General features: G+C 37.0%; 1 protein-coding gene across 6 annotated transcripts in view; it reads right to left on the bottom strand.

Moving 5' to 3' along the window:
* ZFYVE28 (zinc finger FYVE-type containing 28) overlaps positions 1-18,888 on the bottom strand; it is a 309,168-nt gene that overhangs the window by 49,709 nt on the left and 240,571 nt on the right. For 5 of the 6 annotated variants that reach the window (XM_073342720.1, XM_073342722.1, XM_073342719.1 and 2 more), the window contains exon 8: positions 11,460-12,821. In XM_073342720.1, the coding sequence (XP_073198821.1) occupies positions 11,460-12,821 (1,362 nt within the window). Of the gene's footprint in view, positions 1-304; positions 830-11,459; positions 12,822-18,888 lie in introns of those variants that run through there. The other variant, XM_073342724.1, reaches the window with a different exon arrangement.

Here is an 18,888-nt window from a genome sequence, read left to right as displayed (position 1 = left end):
TAACTTGCAATAACAGATTTGTATTTTAGTTAAGTTTTTAGATTATATTGTATTAGGGATTATTAGTTACATTAATACAAGGATTTTTTTTATTTTTATTTTTTGAAATACTGTCTGTGTCAGTCATTTATTAGAAGTCCGTATCCATGTCCTCCAAGTTTCTCCTCAGTTATCCCGGAGACCCATATCTGAGGAACACAGATTAAGGGGGGTGATAGCTCGGTGATTCTAGGGGCACCCCAAGTTTTGGGGTGATAGACTAGATACATAAAACACATCATCCCACACGATTATGGGAAAGCATTTATTTTTTTACCTGATTTACACATGAACCCTTCAAACAACTTCATTTTCTATAGTTATACAACAGATGAAGAATCAACATCTGAAAAGCTCTCTACATGTGGTCCCCCAAAAAGAAGACTTGTGGTCTCAGTCCTACATACAATACAGTTCACATTTCACATAATAACAATATACTGGTAAGGTATTTCTTTACATACAGTCATATAAACACAAAATCACCCCAGTAGTTCAAAAACCACACAGAGCACCGAGAATGAAATAAATAAATAAATATTGGGAAGTCATACAAACCATAAAGCATTCAGTAACAGATTAAACAAATCTTTTCACATTAACAAAAATACATAAAATACTTAAATTAAATTTTTAACAGTGTCCCCTTGCGTATCCCGCCCTGTCTCTTTAACCTTGTTTTCCCATCCCTCGTCCTTTTCTTTCTTTGTTGAAGGGACTGGTATTTCCTCCTTTATCTTTTCCATTCCCTCAGATGGTGAAAGGAATGGATGTTCATGCAGGATTAACCCTGAGGAAAACAACAAATAAAAACAGCATTACACTTACCTGTTAAATGTGTTTCTCCATCTGCACTTCTATGTGGAATTGTTTCATGAATGGCCTGATCATAACATTCTAAAGACAGGCATAACAGCTCTTCAGCTCATTTACATACCTTTTGACACCTGTAATGACTCTCTGCTGGACTTGAAGCTGTAAGTTGACATATTCATCTTAACTTTCGTTCCACATCTGCTGAAATTCTCATCCATGCTGCCACCTTCTCACATGTTAATTAAAGCAACTCCCTCTCCTATGACTTCCCCAAATCCTAGCTTTTCAGGACTCCTGTATGTGCAGAAAGCTACAGCCTCATGGTCTTCTCATAAACATCAAGAAGCACGGCCTGATCACTGCCAGCCACAAACATCTCCATTTGTTTCTCATTCAGAAGCTGAGAATTACCATCCAGCCAGACTAGCTGATCAAAGTGGTTCTTTCTGGTTATACAACCTGTGAATCTTTGAATCATCTATGACTCTTTGGGACAGAGCCTCACCTGGTACAATCTGGCATAGATCCGTTGATGTAAATGGAGTGATACCGATTTATACCAGCTGAGGATTTGATCCCTGCTCCTTTTTAAAAAATGATCTCCATGGATTTGCTTCAGCCTACTTTGTATCATCTTTCACTACTCTCCTCATCTTACACCCTCCTCCTCAGAAACTAGTCAATGCAGGAATATCTTTCCCTTTCCAGCTCTTGCCATCTGGAACAGCCCTTGTGTGTCTTTCTGCCTTACTAATACTCCATCTCAGTTCCAACCTGATCCACTAACCTCTTGTCTATGCCTGTCTCCCTTCTTTATATGCTAATTTTTGTTACTCTCTTTATGACTATAAACATTAGACAATGCCTTCCCTCCACTGTTTTCCATACTTAAACTCACATATGGTCGGTTATCTCATTTTTTATTTCTGTAGTGTGTTTGAGGATATACATTGTATGAAAGATTCCATTAAAGTTAAAGATAGTGTGATATATCAAAGGCAGGTTTAACTATTAGAAAAAATAATGTATACACATTTTTAAAAGTGTCTCGTTTCTCTGTGCCAATATAAAGTGAAAATGTGTACCAGAAATAGCAATATTTCGTTCTGGTTGATTATTTAGATTGTAAGCTCTTCAGGACAAGACACTCTGTGTTTATATAAGGCCCAGTGCAATGGAACTGCAATAATTATCGGGGTTTACAAACAATTTCCTGATGTTACAATAACTAATCTAACTGATAGAGAAAACATCTTTATCCACTTTTTTGGGCACTTCATTTACTCACTGCAATTTCTGTTATATTAACACTGTAACCTTATGTTTGATTAAACCTACTTAATGTGCATGAAATCAAGGTCCCCCGTTATACTGTTCTCTTCTGTTCTCATTACCACACCCTTAGAGACCTACTCAGGAGTTCCAGGGATCCTGTGAGATCCTGAGGTCAACTGACCTGCATTTCCTGCCTCATGGTTCCTGTAGTCAACCAGTGCTCGCTAGCTGCATGTGTTCATTAGCACAGTTATAAGCAGATGAGTCATGCATGGACAGGCATATTTCACAATAGGTGTTAGCATAATCAGTACTGGAAATACAAAACACTAATCCTTCCCACCACCCATCCACTCCTTTTATGAATTGTGCTTTTTTTTTTTTTTTTTTTACTGTATCTCCTTCTTGGTAACGAAAAGACATGCCACATCAATTTGGGCCTTGCTAGGTTTGTGGGACTCCTTGCTAAACCCAAAATAGTGGGTGAAAGGTGGATAAAACTTCGTTCCAACCTATGAACACGTTAGATAAAATTGTTTATGAAATTATGGATCAGAGCCAAAATGACCAGTGCATTTAAAATGAAAGAACCAATGAGAGTTTTTCAAAGTTTCTAATAAGGTTAGAGAATTGTTTTAGCAACACAAAGTTAAGATGGAAGGAAGTATGTATATATAGGACCAGGAGATATTTGTTTTGATGGAACACAATTTCCACGTCTTCTTGGGCATTACATTTCTGGGGAGCACTTGAGAATTAGCTTATGCATGGAGATAATAAAAATGCAAGGCAGTGAGCCTATACCTACAGGGAACATTAGCTATTATAACTCACATGTTGGTAGCCTCCTTGGACATGAGATAAAGGCTCATCCAGTGGTTAGGATGCTAGCCTAGGACTTGTGAGACCAGAGTTCAATTCCCTGCTCTAGCAGACTTCCTGTATGACCACCCAGGACAATACTTTGTGCTTCAGTTCCCCATCTGCAAAATGGGGATAAAAGTACTTCCCTACATGACAGGGGAGGCACAAGGATGAACACATGAAAATATTGTGAAGCACTCAGATATTATGGTGATCAGGCCCATACAGGTATCTTAGATTGATAGATTTATCATCACACCATCAGGATTCTGTTTTCCACATCTTGAAAATTGTTCTGACCAGACTAAACAAGGAGAAGGAGCCTAATGATACCACACCTTCCATAGCTGTGTCCTCAACCACTCCTGAGATGTACCCCTAAAATTTATTTTATTCCTTCCATAGTGTATTAATTTTCTATCCTATCCTGTTCCTCCTACCTCTTTTATTAGAACGTTCTTTTTTTAAAGAAAGAATCCAATTTAGTCAGCCAGGACATACCTGTCTTTTGGCAACATGTCTCTGACCAAAAAGGCAATCTTAAAAAACCAAAAACCCGAATACTTAATTCTGGCTAATAAGTATTGCTTTTTACTATGTGCTGTTTCTGTGATTTTCCAGCAAGTGAACAGAAATTATCAGTGAGAAAGTAATAAATTAATAGCAATTGCATTTGTTTTCTGCTATTTTGGCACTCTCTCTTATTTTTACTTTTTTTCTTTGGTTTGTTATACAGAATCAGACCCAAAAGCTAGCAACCAATACTGATGCTTTTTCCCCAACAAGGGCTTTTAATATTATCTGAAAAATGGTTAAGCACAGAACTCATCTTTTAAAAGTCTCTGTACAAATGCAAAAAGAGGAAATATATTCCTCTGTCCAAATGAAGATTTACACCTTTAAATGCTCTAGCTGTTTTCTTATTGTGTGCACTTAAAAGGTTTATATGGCAGCTGGTTGCACTAGGAGCAGGTCAGGGACACTTTACACCAACCCTAAATCACAATTAACTGTTTATTGTTGTATCAGTAAAACATTTTAACCCCACCAAGACCACCTATCATCACATCTCACAAGCATTTCATTCCGTGTTCAATACCAAATTGCAGTAAACTATAACTATATACTAGACTGTTTGGATAGCATGCTGATTTCACAAGGAAATGTCAAAGTTCTGTGAATTGCCTTTATCGAGAAAGTGTGTACAATCAGGAAATACTACCCAAAGTAATATTAAATAACCAGTTTCCTGGCATATTGAAAAGTTATTGTATTTCTTTCTTACTTTAAATACACCACAATTAACATGCTATCAAGGTCGGACAATGGTGATGTCACCCTTACTAGTGCTTTCCTATGATGTGATACAAGTAGACATGTTAACCAGTATTGCAGTTTTGAACCTGTGAACAATTTTGGAGAGTCTGGCTATTTTCTGCAACAAAATAAATGTGTGTTTGATGCTTGTTTTCATTAGTTTTAACAGTTTTTGGCCAGTTTTCACTCCATTCCCTGGGATGTGTATCCAGTATCTTAGGTTTAATAATTCCTTATTTCATAAGATATTATTAATTTCATTCATAGATTATCTATGAAATTTCAGCTACTTTTATATTTTAAGTGTACATTACCAACAAGCTAACTCTCTTAAATCTCTTGCGTCAACTATATTAAACTTAATCAGATGAACAGCTTTTAAAGCTTAGTTTTCTTTACTGGATTTTTTTATTATAGTGAAAATTGAGATTTAGTAGATTTAGTATTGCTTTTGCTGATAAAGGGCTTGCTGGTACAATACATTGACATTTTCATTTCATCCCAAGGCTGGATGATAACTGAAGTTACATTCTTAGTTACTGTGCAGAATCATGATGTTCCACATGTGAAGTCAAACATTGTAATATCTAATTTGAACCTAGTGCTGTGAAACATCTTGCAGAAAAGACTCACTTCCAAATTCAGTCTTGGTTGTACTTACTTATGCAAAGGGCAGGTCTACACTACGGGGCTAAGTCAACCAAAGTTACGCAACTCCAGCTACGTGAATAACGTAGCTGGAGTCAACGTACCTTAGGTCAATTTATTGCGGTGTCTCCACTGTGCTGGGTCTCCCGTGGACTTACCTTATGCCTCATTCCGGTAGAGTACTGGAGTCAACGGCAGAGCGATCAGCGGTCGATTTAGCGGGTCTTCACGAGACCTGCTAAATTGACCCCTGATGGATCGATCACTGCGCGTCGATCTGCTGGTAAGTGGAGACAAGCCCGAAGTCTGAACTTTACCTACCATATAGATGCAGGATTCTATAATACAAACAAATGATTGTAAGAGGAACTGAGAAATTTCAATGGGGTGTTCAACAGAAGGCTAGGGAATCACTAAAGAAAAGCTCACCCATGTGGACAGTTGCTGTTATTTTTCCGATCAACCACTCTTTCCCTAATAACTGTATTGACAGGAGACAGTTTCCTGATTCTTAGATGGCTGGGTTAAAGATTAGAATACAAACTGGCTATAGAGACAAGTTTTCATTTAAATACACAGTTTATCAACACCCATCTGCATTTAATTCATGGGAAAGGCATCTTGCTATCACGTGAACACAAGGAACAATTTCCTTAAATCCAACAGCCAGTAGAAGTTACATTTTAAAACCAAATTTATCAAAATCCTTGATTTCTATTCATTTATACAGGTACGAATGACTATAGCATATTCACATTTTTGTTAAGAGCCAACAATTAAATACAAGACTAAGGCTGTTTTACTGAAAACCTCCATTTACTTCACAGTTTACATATGACTAAATGTTGTAACGTATTACATGTAAGAAGAAAAATACCAAAATAGAAAGCTGGCATTGTAGGTGAAACAGCTGTTTATCTTTTATGAAGAGTTCTGAACAATATATTGGGAAACGGAGCTTTAAAAATTTATAACTGCACAGTTGTAAGGCTAAGAAATTACAGCAACAAGAAGTGGAACAACTTGAGTGCCAGGCTCGAGAAGGTTAAATTAAGAATCTTAATGTAGGGTTGCAGTCAGTAATTAGGGACAGCTCAGAAATATGCTTTGCACAGGCAATTTGCCCAGAATGCATCATCCGTTCTACTTGGGAAAAATCACTCTGCTCATTAAACTTCTGCTAACCAAATTTGAACATCTAACTACAACAGCTAATGAAAGATACACTATTACAGCTCATAGAAAATGAAAGGAAATATTAACAACGTTTTCCTCACTACTAAGCATAGCTCAGTTCTTATGTATACTATGAAAAACAGCTATACATGAGAAATCTTATTAGCGCGCACGCTCTAAATACTTGCAATAAATTAATAAAATAAAGGGAGTCTGGTGAAAATTCTGTATTTTAAGTTAGACAGAATAGACCTGGATGGAAACAGAGAGAAACCACTTAAGAATTCTAATTTAGGTGTTGCAAAGTCAATAAAGAGATAACATAATGGCACAGTGAAACCAGGCATATGAAACCTAAAATGCAAAAATGCTAGCAATGCATAGCCACATGGAACAAATTACCAAAGCCTTATTTGACAAGTAGAAGAATAATCCATCTTTACAATGATTCTTCAAACTCCAGAACTAAAGAATGTTTTCCATCATGTATAGCTCTTCATAAAGGGGAGAGTATTGTGATAGTTAGACTCAGCATTTTACTTATTCTGTCTAATTTATTCACAGTTAGAAAAACATGAAATACAGACCTAAACATTCCTTCTTCAGTGAATCTCATGCCTTTCTTTCCCTAAAACACTTCTTTGTTGCATAATTCTATTATAGTCTTTTGACTTATTGTTGATCTGCTATTCTTTAACAGTTTTCTTCCTTCACGGGTTTCTACTTTGTGTGACAGAACAGCTTGTACTTCATATATGCTGTCTTTGCAACAAATCACTGGTTCACCAGATCTTTACAAATACTTCAGTTATATCTGCATAATACTAATGCTGCTGCCTGTGACTAATTTAATATTGTGCATGTTTAATTTCTTCAACATACTTACAGGGAAACAGGGAAAAAGAGAGAAATATATGTCAGACTGGAAGGTAAGGACTATCTGCTGTCACCTACAAAAAACAAAGTAAAGACATGTCAAAAAGATAAATCTGATTATTATGTACAATAGAAGAATTTTAATGGTATATTAAATTTGATTGAATGATGACTTACCAATCAACACTGCTGCATCAAGAAGTTCAGAGTAGCTGGCTTGGCTGGGTATTTGCAAATAAATGTGAGTGGTAAGATCCTGTGTTACCTGGACACGCTAAATACAATAATCCTGGTTGGATCAGAGAAAGCATATCTATAAATGACGTGATATTCTTTATTATTACCATAGACCTCACTACATGAAGATGCTCATGCTATCATTCATTCATGTGCACATCTGATAGCTGCTTGATTGAGCCAGGGCATAGAAACTTCTCTTTTCCTTTAGTTGTTGATTTTCAATGACTGAAAAGTAAATATACTTATCAATCTGATGAATTAACATTTGCTGTGGTTCTCCCATGCTTATTATACTGCTTACTGTTGTAGCTAAAAAGTCTATCATTCTGAAAATAATCCAGTGTCTCAAACACTTCACTCACTGTTAAGGTAACATTCACAAGCACATAGTAGGAAGCAGTGATAGAGAGCTCCAAGATGACATTCCTCTTTTAAAAGAACCATTAAATATCAGTGATTAGTCATCCAGGGAACAATGAGTAAGAGGAGACTGATGATGTTCCTTCTTGTATTTCAACTGTCATGACAAATGACGTACATAGCCAAGAACCAAACGCAATGACAGATATTTATATATCTGTGAGTATTTATGTATGCAGTGTTGTAGCCGTGTTGGGTCCCAGGATATTAGAGATACAAGGTGGGTGAGGTAATATCTTATTGAACCTAGTTGGACTATTTATGTGGTAATCTAAATGAATGAGAATCTCATATGGTTTTGGTATTCCTAAACTATGTCTACTCCTACTATTCCATCTTCATATATGCACATACTTTTGTTAGTTTGCTATCAATAACAATTGTATGTAATGAATAAGTACACTGTCTTATTGTCTTATAATCAGAAGGCTGAGATAGCTAAATTTAATCAATTAACGTTAGTAAGCTAGTCCTGGATAGCATTTGCTTTGTGTACTCTCTGGTTTGTCATGGATCTTTGACAGTTGTTGCTCTTCTTCTCCATATGCCTGCACAAAGCGTAGACCTGTGTAGAATATTGTGTTTTTTTCTCATTCCTTCTCTATTAGCATATGACTTCAATCAAAGCTCCTTGCAGATACAGTATTTTGTTGGTTTTTTTTGCAGAAATGTCCATCCAGATGCCACTTAATATCTTTTATGCACATCTCACCCAAAAAGTAGTCAAATTCTTCATTTGTGGCTTTGTAACATGTATTTCAGCAGTGTGCAGTAGTACTGTCTAGATACTAGAATTAAAGGTGATATATCAAATATTTTTAAGCAACATTATATTGCCAAGGATTGTATTCCTTCATTTGACTATCCAAAAGGATAAAATTAGTCAGTTTGTAAAAAGGATTCAGGCTATGAGTCACTTCCTACAATGAAATTCACTGAATATTTCTGTTGCATGGTTCTAAAAGTGGTCATAAAATCCAAGAAAATATTTACAAGCCTAAAATCATACATATTTCAAAATAATAAAATGGATAATATTAAACTGTATCTGGAAAGGATATTACAAGCAAGGAATGTGATTTGTTTATAAAAGGGATTATTAGTACGTAGGTACAGCAGCACTTACTGCTAGTTTGAAGTACATGAAATATACAGTAAAAGTTTTAAAATGTAGAACAGTGATTTACAAGTGTCAGAAAACAACAAAATAAGGATGTATGTAGGGATTAAATTTTTCCAAGTATGGCTCTGACAGTAGAGGCCACAGAAACAGGGCTAGCAATTAGAACAATAAGAATATTTACCAGTTAATTATGTGTATGTGCATTAGAGATACCTGTCTGGAATTGTTGGGTTAGTTGCTCACATTGCATGAATAGCAGGTGACAGCACCTATTATATTATATTGGCACAGAGGACCCTCAGTTCCATTGTTTTCTGTTCTCACTATTAGTGTTATTATGTTTAATATTGGTATTTCTATTGGTGTCATTCTTATTTAATACTTTTATTTCCATAACTTTTGTACTATGAGGTAGTGCCTAGAGGTCCCAATCAGTGGTTGGGGCACCACCGTGTTACCCTAGGCACTGTACACAACAAAAAGACAGTCCCTGTCCCAAAGAGTTTACAGTCTGTGTAAATCTTCATTAGATGAAGCTTCCAGAGCACTCAGAAATAGAAAGGGTCATTAAAACTGGAGAACCATAATAATCCCTCTCCCCCACCCCGAAAATTGTAATAGTTATAGTTATGTTAGAACAAAGGGGCATCTGAAGCCAGAACTCAGAATAAAAAAAAGACAGGATGCCTGCTGGACATTTTACTCCCCTAAAATGATATGATGGAGTTAACTTCTAGTGTCTGTTGAACTTATGTTTGCACTTCTTCGCACTATGCATTCACCAATGTTCTGCATGACTGCAATGCTGTAACATGGGACAGTACTGCTGCCATCAGCTTCATGAAAACACTGGTGCTAATCCTAGACTGTATAGGAGGGCACATTAGTAAAGATACATATAGCTAATACAATTATTCATGTCCTTCAGGTTGGGAAGATTCAGCTTCCTTTTCTTAAAGAGCTTCTACTATAGTGCAAGTTAGAATAAAACCTCATGCTAGGAAAAATTCCCAATAACTAGTCGCTCATTCTGCACTTTGAACCTCATTCTGCACCACTGAACTGTGTTTTGATTTACTCTGGCAAATATCTCTTTCCAGACACAATAGCACAGAAATGTACTCCTGCAACCTTTTCTGAGTGAGTCACAGTGAGAACTTTAGAAATCAGTGACAAGACAAGACTCGGAATTCTTGGTACAATTGAAAGTAGCACTTCTGCCTTCCACTTACATTATGTGAACAACAACTAACTCAACAGTTCCAGACTGGTGTCTGCAAGCCTGCACAAGTGTTGAGAGTCTTCAAGGTCCCCCCTATAATAAAAAATGCACAGGAAATTCTCATTTCCTTATACAAGTTTTATACATAAAATTGTCATTGATGGAATGAACAGTGTTCTTTATTGGTCTGAGAACTGGATTGGGAACTGGAAGATGCCGAGTTCCAATCTCAGCGATATGTATTCACTAAGTAGCCTTAACTCAATCATTTAACTGCTCCACTTTGGTTTCCCACTACCATTTGCAAAATGAAGATAACAACGTTTGCTCACCTTGGGGATTAATTAGCTAGTGTCCTTAAATGTTCTGAAGATGGAAAAGAGCTATGGATGTTAAATGCCGTAATTATTAAAAAATAATTTGGTTAGAACGTTTCAAAAGAAACTATTTTTTTCTGAAAAAGGGTCTCCCCTCACCTCCCTCCTCCACAGAAACAAAATATCTTTTCGGGGGGGGGGGGGGGGCTGGAGGAAGAAGTGACATTTAACATTTTTTCCATTTTCCACAAAAAATATTAATGATTTTTGAAATTAAAAAAACGAATTGAAAACAGTTATTTTTTTTATCGAAAGCTGAGTGTTTGGGAAAACAAATGTAATTTACCAGAACACCTGGTTTTCAGCAAACAAAAATTGTAAATAGCCATTTCTAAAGGTTTTGATAATCTTCTCAATAACATTTTGAAAGAACAAAAAATATTAAAAAAATAAAAACGGTTCTGGTTTGTTCACTTTGAAATGAAAACAAATGTGAATGTTTTGAGAAAGTACTTTTTATTTTTTGACCAGCTCTAGCAGTAAGTTAAATATCAAAAGATGAGACTAGAATATCAAAATCTGTATTTCTACTCATAGTTCAAGTTATGACTACCAGTTTTGCCATAGTAGTGCTAATGCTCTGTAACCATGTAGAAAGGATCGTACACTGTGTACAATAATATAGTATGTTAAATGTAATTTCAAACATATCACAAAACAGAATTATGTTAAACTTTAAATAAAATTAAAATAGATTGCATTCTTAAAGGGCAATTCTTTGTTAAGCTAAACAGGTCAGATGTTATTTCATGAATTTATTTCATAGCTCAGGGGACAACATAAAGACCCGAGATTAAAAAGAGTTTTAAACGGTTGCTGAAAATGCCATAGTTTGCACAAAAAATAAATCTGATCGTACAGTAAAAAGTATTTTTAAAAGTAGTAAAAAAATGTTTTCCTTTATAGTCAACAATTCCTTGGCCTTTAACATTTTATTATTTTAAAAATCAGCTAACATTATGTGCGCCCCCATTGCTAAGGAAAGCATAGTATAAATCGCTATGTTACTATTAGCTATTTTGTATGCAAGTCCTGAGACAATAAAATCATTGCAAGACGGTCTTACCTTGCACTGGATCTTGATTTAATGTCATCCTTTGCTATTCTTTCATTACTACTTTCTTCATTGTTCTCTGATTGCTTTTGACTTGGCTGCCTTCTTTTCTCCCATTTCTTTTGCTGATTTGAGATTTCCACCTCTACTTGTGATCCATTTTCTGCTCCCAACTGTGAACCTGAGGAATGTGCCAGGCACTTAGAGGAGTTAGACAGTTTCTGTTCTTCTCTGCCAGAATCTCTTTCTGCTAGCAAAGCAGGAGACGTTTCAGTTTTTAATGCCTCCTCTGCAGAGACTGCACGATCAAGTTTGTCTATATGGTCCTTTTCTTTAGATTTTACTAAACTATAAGAAGCATTTATAACTTTTCCTGGGGAATGTCTGGTCTTTAAACCATCAATATTATCCTCCCTACTGTCTTCACAGCTGCCACAACACACACAGGAATTAATTAGACAATTTGTGGCAGCTATACTGAGCTTATGGGATTCACTCTCCTCTTCATCAACTAAAGAATCAGAAGACCCAGGAACACAACTGATAGCTACTTCTGGTGTTGTCACTAGGGATTCTGAAGTCGAGGGAGATTTGGGATTAAATATTACAGTAGCAGATATCTTCATTCCACCTGTCCTATGGGCTATCATTTCTGCTGTCTCTGCATCAACATATGTATCCCAGCCATTGAGGTATAACTGTGAATCAGGACCTTCTAAACAACTGCACGAATTTTGAATTGAGATGCAAGTCATCTGTTTGCTATCTTCAATATTGTTATTATTGCTTAAATCGCTTTCTGCTTCTTTTAAAAGTAAAGTCTCTTCTGTTTGATGACCATTGTCATACACTAGAGGGTCCCTGTACTGCACACTCTGCTTTGAATTGTGGCAAGGGTTATTCACCCATGCAAATGTGTCATTGTCTGAATCCAACCCAGCAAGAGCTTCTCCTGCTCCATCCAGATCATCCATAAAAAACACTCTTTCCTCTTCGTCTGTTAAGTTGTCAAAATGTTGCCTGTTAGGTGAGGTCTCTGTGCTGGAGCCATTTCTTATGCCAGGCCTGTGTGCTGGAGACTGGCATACACTTGGTGGGGAAAGCAGGGAAGACATCTCATCTCCAACCCTATGGACCATCCTATTCAGCTGTTCCAATTCCTGTTCATCATACTGCATAGAGCAGGCTAGCTCAGCCTCTGTGTTTTCAGCTTTTGCTGAAAGCTCCTCAGCAGGCAAAGGTGCAGCTAAGGCAGTTGTACTGACAGTGGGCACTTCAGGATCTGTTCTGACAGGAAAATCCACATCCTGGGATATGCAGAGGTTACGTTCCAGTGTATGCAGCTCATCATCAGTTAAGGTCTGAAGCAGATCCCTACAAAGCAAAAAATGCAGACGTTATGTTGCAGTTTGTACTCATAAAGGGAGACTTCATTACAGATCTTACTAGAAGCTTTCTCTGTCTGAAAAGAAATCCACATGAAGAATTTAGAAATAGACACAGAAAAGTATTAGCTAGCACTTGGAGCTGGAGAATTCTAAGTGCATTGTAAATTCTAATTCAGAGTATGTGTGTTCTCCTACACTTGAACCTGGGACTATGCTGGGAAACACAGAATAAAATATTCTCTCTTTTCTTGCTGCAAAAAAACAAACATTTAGTCATCTGGGGTGCAAAAATAATGTTTCACATTTTAAATATATTACTAGCTTGAATTAAAACCCCGCATACTGTAATTTGGTTAGGACACAGACACCTTCCTGAGAACTAGTCAGTGAAGGTTACTGCACTCAAGAGTATAGTTAAAATTTCCCAAGCTATTACACGGGCAGATACAAAGAATGTATTAAAAACATTAATCAATGTCCCCTTTGCAGTGCTGACTTATTGGAAATCTCAGACTGTAATTGAGAATATAGTCTAAATTATAAAACCTATTTTGAAGAAAACCTAATCTGTTCTTAGACTTTATACAATAATATATTTCTAGGTAGGTTACTATGAGCATTTTCCTTCTGATTCCCATTACTAATACATAAATAGTTAATAGTTGAGAAATTGACAGAAGACACAAGATTGGAGATTTCCCATCTTTTCTTTCCACCGCCTCTTAGTGTTTCTTTGCATTGTGATACTTTCATTTATTCCTTGACGTTGTTTAATCAGCTGAAATAATATTTAAGAGTTCATGAGGTGAAAAATATTTACTGACATTACTCTTTTCAGTTCTGCAAGTAATACGGTTACTGAGCATACTATTAATCCACATTAAAGGAAAAGCTTACTTAGAAAAAATATACAACATTCTGATGAACTGAGCTGAAAAAAGAGCAGTTGCAAAAATGACTAAACTAAGGAAGACAAGGTGGGGTAAGGTAATATCTTTTGCTTAGAAATATCTTCTATTGAACCAGCTTCTGCTGGTGAAAGAGACGGGCTTTCAATCTTACACAGAGCTCTTCTTCAGATCTGGGACACCAATATTATGACGCCATTGCAGAGTTACTTCCATATCCACTTAGAAATCATGTTTTACTTACATTTAACATTTTCCATATCCAAATGATAAATGAAGAAAAGTTAACAAGTATAAGAGCCACACTTATTTTGTAAACACGAAGCTGTGTCATTTGAAGAATCCTGAGGCATAACTGGAATGGAATAATACACTACCCTTGTCTGATACTTGGCAGGACAGCAATGACAAACTGATAATCTGTCAATACGGCAATTCCTTTTCAATATATTACTCAGCAGACCCTCTATTTTTTCCTCCTTTCTACTACTAAGTGATAATTACTTTCAGGGGTCAAATTCCCTATTTTGGAGTACAGGATAGTAGACTTTTAAGGAAACAAGGCTAGTGCGATCTAACTGATCCCTCATCAGGCGGTGTTTGAGACTTGATTCAAAGTCCACTGAAGTAAATGAGAATCTTTCCATTGACTTCACTGGACTTTGTATTATGCCCTGAAAGTATTGTGGAGATCATAAACTTACTGGATGCTCAAAGACTTAACATTACCTTGACAATTTTGTACGTTAATAACAAGATAACAGCTCTCGACTTCACATCTTAAAACCTGATTTACATTCTTACTAATAATATCCTGATTCTGAAATGGAAACACCATGTAAAAAAAAGTCATCTTTGGGACTGATACTTTAACTCAAAAATGCCAACTGCATTAACCTTGAAAAAAAACAAAAGATTTCCTGGTGGCATAAATGTGTGCATGTGATTTTTAGGGGCAGCACAGTCCTGTGGCTAGAGCACAGGAAAGGGAGTGAGCCACTCCTAATAGGCTTAGAAATCATTGGATGGTAGGTACTATGTAAGTGCAAAGTGCTATTATGATTATGTGTACTATATCCATGTAGACAATGGTGTATGTTGCATTTATCTTATTTTAGGTATGAGGTATGTGGGATGTAAAATATATGGGTGGAAATGAGAAAGTGGCTTGAAACTTCGGGAGGGCCTTTGGGTTGCTTGGAGCAGCAGTGGGAGGAGGATCGTGGAAAGGTGAGTGTGTGGAGACCAGCTGGAGGTGATTTTGTCTGGGCTGGGTGAAATTGCCAAGAAAGGTCTCTCCATATTCCACAGACTGGTCCATCAGGCATGATAAAGATCCAGGCTTGTAAGAAGGTGGCAGTGATACTGTGACATTGCACCTCATAATGCTTTCTAGAAATATGCTTATGAATGTAAATATGACATAACTGGAATATGTTTTATTCTAGATATGCCAGGTAACATATCTTTGCAAAGGTTATGTTCTACTGCATGTATTCATCCTATTTGTATGCATGTATCATTTCTATATCTGAAATTATGAGCGTTGACTCTATGCTTGTATTTAAAGTGTTTGCTGCAGAAAGCACCTAAGGCAGATTTGGTCAACATAGTGTGAAGGGGTTATTCAAGTAAATGGAAGTACTTGGCAAACAATGGACCTTGATAGACACCAATCCACATCTGAGCTTTCCTGGGAATGTCCCTGTAGATAACTAAGACATGCATGGACATGTGACTTGCCCATGTAACTCCAAGACTCCATCTTGTAGCTGGGATTCTACACAGGGGGAGGGAGGGGTTTCCACCCACAAGAGAGAAACTATATAAAGTCCTGAGAGACCCCTCCATTTTGTCTTCAGCTGGCTCAAGAGGTAGCCTCTCCACCCCCAAAGGATACCTGAAAGAAACTGGAACAAAGGACAGTAACTACATGGGTGTGAATGATTGCTAGACCCAGACTAGAAGGAGGCGAGTCTATAAAAGAAACTTACTGGAACATCTCTGAGGGTGAAATTTCATCTGTAATCACTTTCTTACTGTCTTAGGATTAGACTTGTGTGTTTTATTTTATTTTGCTTGGTAATTCACTTTGTTCTGTCTGTTATTACTTGGAACCACTTAAATCCTACTTTTTGTATTTAATAAAGTCACTTTTTACTTATTAATTAACCCAGAGTATGTATTAATACCTGGAGGGGGCAAATAGCTGTGCATACTTCTCCATCAGTGTTATAGAGGGCAAACAATTTATGAGTTTACCTTGTGTATGCTTTATACAGGGTAAAACAGATTTATTTGGGGTTTGGACCCCATTGGGAGTTGGGTATCTGAGTGCTGGAGACAGGAACACTTCTTAAGCTGTTTTCAGTTAAGCCTGCAGCTTTGGTGGGACATGGTTCAGACCTGGGTCTGTGTTTGTACCAGGCTAGCGTGTCTGGCACAACCAGGCAGGGCACTGACGTCCCAAGCTGGCAGGGAAAACAGGTTCAGAGGTAGTTTCAGCACATCAGGTGGCAGTTCCCAAGGGGGTTTCTGTGATCCAACCGTCACAGATACCACACTGGGAGAACATCTGACTCTGTGGCTTATGAAAAAGAAACTGAAATGGGGCTTGAAAAGGACAGAGAGCTCTGCCAGGTGATCAGTATGAGAGTTAATTGTAAACAATATATTTCAAGTTCTGTAATTCAGTCTGTATAGAAGCTGTGGTGAACTGGAATTTCTACAATGGCCTTTGAAGGGAGGGACTGCTTTGCAAACCTAGTCCTTATAACAAGGGAGCATACAGTAGGGTGCCCTGGGTCATAGGAAACCTGGGGTTATCAAAACTCCATAAAAAGAGTGATTATAGTAAAAAAAAGTCACTGAAGGCAAAAAATAGACATCTCTTGGATCCATATTTATTTTTACTCAATGACTTCCATGTCAAATTTACTATGTTAAAGGTCAAACAAGATTTTTAGGACTGCCACCATTGCAACATCAGCATATTATCTGAAAATAAGTCATGTTATATCTGACTCATACATCACCAGATATCACACAACAAAAACTGTAGAATCAAAATGTAGCTGGCAGCTTTAGATGATAATAACTGAGGCGGAATAAAAGACAGCACATGCTCTTCTGCAGCTCTGCTGACTGTACAGCGTTAACAGTAATAAAATACTGATTTTTTTAAAATCAGTAAACCTAAGCAGCTATGACTCAGAATAAACACTTGGATACAGCCACGTGCAGTCACCAGGTGCCATTTTTGCATTCACTTTTATAGCCATAATCACACTATGTGGATTGTGTCCTCCACCTTACACCCACTTCCCCATTTTCTCTGGCAGATTTGTTTTCATTCCATAATGCTTATTATTCTTCTGCATAAATCATTCCACATGAATCTTGAACTTTAATGTTTGTTTGGCAATTTCTTCAGTTGTAAATTTGTTAGAAAAGGTACCATGCAATCTCTCTAGGGCTAATTATCCTCCATAGTCGGAAGTCAATCTTGTTATCACGCTGTATTATAAAATTTAAAAAATCTGTAAGTTTACAAGTCCATCTGATAGCTAAATATTATATGAAGATCGATGCATATGGCATTAGTGTCAGTGACGAATTGGGGGTTCCGTCTGTACCATGTCTGAATTGTGATAATTTTATGAAATTGTATGATGAAATTACTGCATCATGGAAAGCCAATGTGTGTGTGTGGATCCACCATGAATTAGCAGGGTTGTCGACATCTGATTTAATAAATGCCAGTGAAAATGACGTAGGATCAGAGGCTAAAATAGGGAAACAAGTTAAAAATTATAGTAGAACCTCAGAGTTACGAACACCAGAGTTACGAACTGACCAGTGAACCACACACCTCATTTGGAATCGGAAATACACAATCAAGCAGCAGCAGAGACCCCCCCCCCCAAAAAAGGCAAACATAGTACAGTACTGTATTAAATGTAAACTTCTAAAAAAATAAAGGGAAAGCAGCATAGTAAATTTTCAAAGCTGTATTAAGTCAACGTTCAGTTGTAAACCTTTGAAAGAACAACCACAATGTTTTGTTCAGAGTTACAAACATTTCAGAGTTATGAACAACCTCCGTTCCCAAGGTGTTCATAACTCTGAGGTTCTACTGTACTTAGACAAGTTAGATGTTTTCAAGTCACCAGGGCCTGATGAAATACATCCTAGAATACTCAGGGAGCTGACTGAGTTGATATGTGAGCCATTTAGTGATTATCTTCGAAAAATCGTGGGAGACTGGTGAGATTCCAGAGGATTGGAAAAGGGCAAATATAGTTCCAATCTATAAAAAGGGAAATAAGGGCAACCTGGGGAATTACAGACCAGTCAGTTTAACTTCAGTACCCAGAAAGATAATAGAGCAAATAATTAAGCAATCAATTGCAGATACCTAGAAAATAATAAAGTGATAAGTAATAACCTGGATTTGTCAAGAACAAATCATGTCAAACCAACCTAATTGATTTCTTTGACAGGGCAACAAGCTTTGTGGATAGAGGGGAAGTGGTAAATGTAGTATATCTTGACTTTAGTAAGGCTTTTGATACGGTCTCACATGACCTTCTCATAAAAAAAACTAGGGAAATATAGTCTAGATGGAGCTACTATAAGGTGGCTATATAACTGGCTGGAAAACCATTCCCAGAGAGTAATCATCAGTGGTTCACAGTTAAGCTGCAAAGGCATATTGAGTGGGATCCCACAGGGATAAATTCTGGGTCTGGATCTGTTCAATATCTTCATCAATGATTTAGATAATGGCATAGAGAGTACACTTATAAAGTTTACGGACAATACCAAGCTGGGAGGGGTTGCAAGTGCTTTGGAGGACAGGATTAAAATTCAAAATGATCTGGACAAACTGGAGAAATGGTCTGAGTAAACAGGATGAAATTCAATAAGGACAAATGCAAAGTACTCCATTTACGAAGGAACAATCAGTTACACACATACAGACAGGGAAATGACTGCGTAGGAAAGAGTACTGTGGAAAGGAATCTGGGGGTCATTGTGGATCACAAACTAAATATGAGTGAACAGTGTAACACTGCTGGAAAAAAAGCAAATATCATTCTGGGATGTATTAGCAAGCGTGTTGTAAGCAAGACACGAGAAGTA

Source organism: Lepidochelys kempii, chromosome 4, assembly GCF_965140265.1.
Source record: "Lepidochelys kempii isolate rLepKem1 chromosome 4, rLepKem1.hap2, whole genome shotgun sequence".
Taxonomy (NCBI): domain Eukaryota; kingdom Metazoa; phylum Chordata; order Testudines; family Cheloniidae; genus Lepidochelys; species Lepidochelys kempii.
This window is presented reverse-complemented; position numbering and strand designations above follow the sequence as displayed.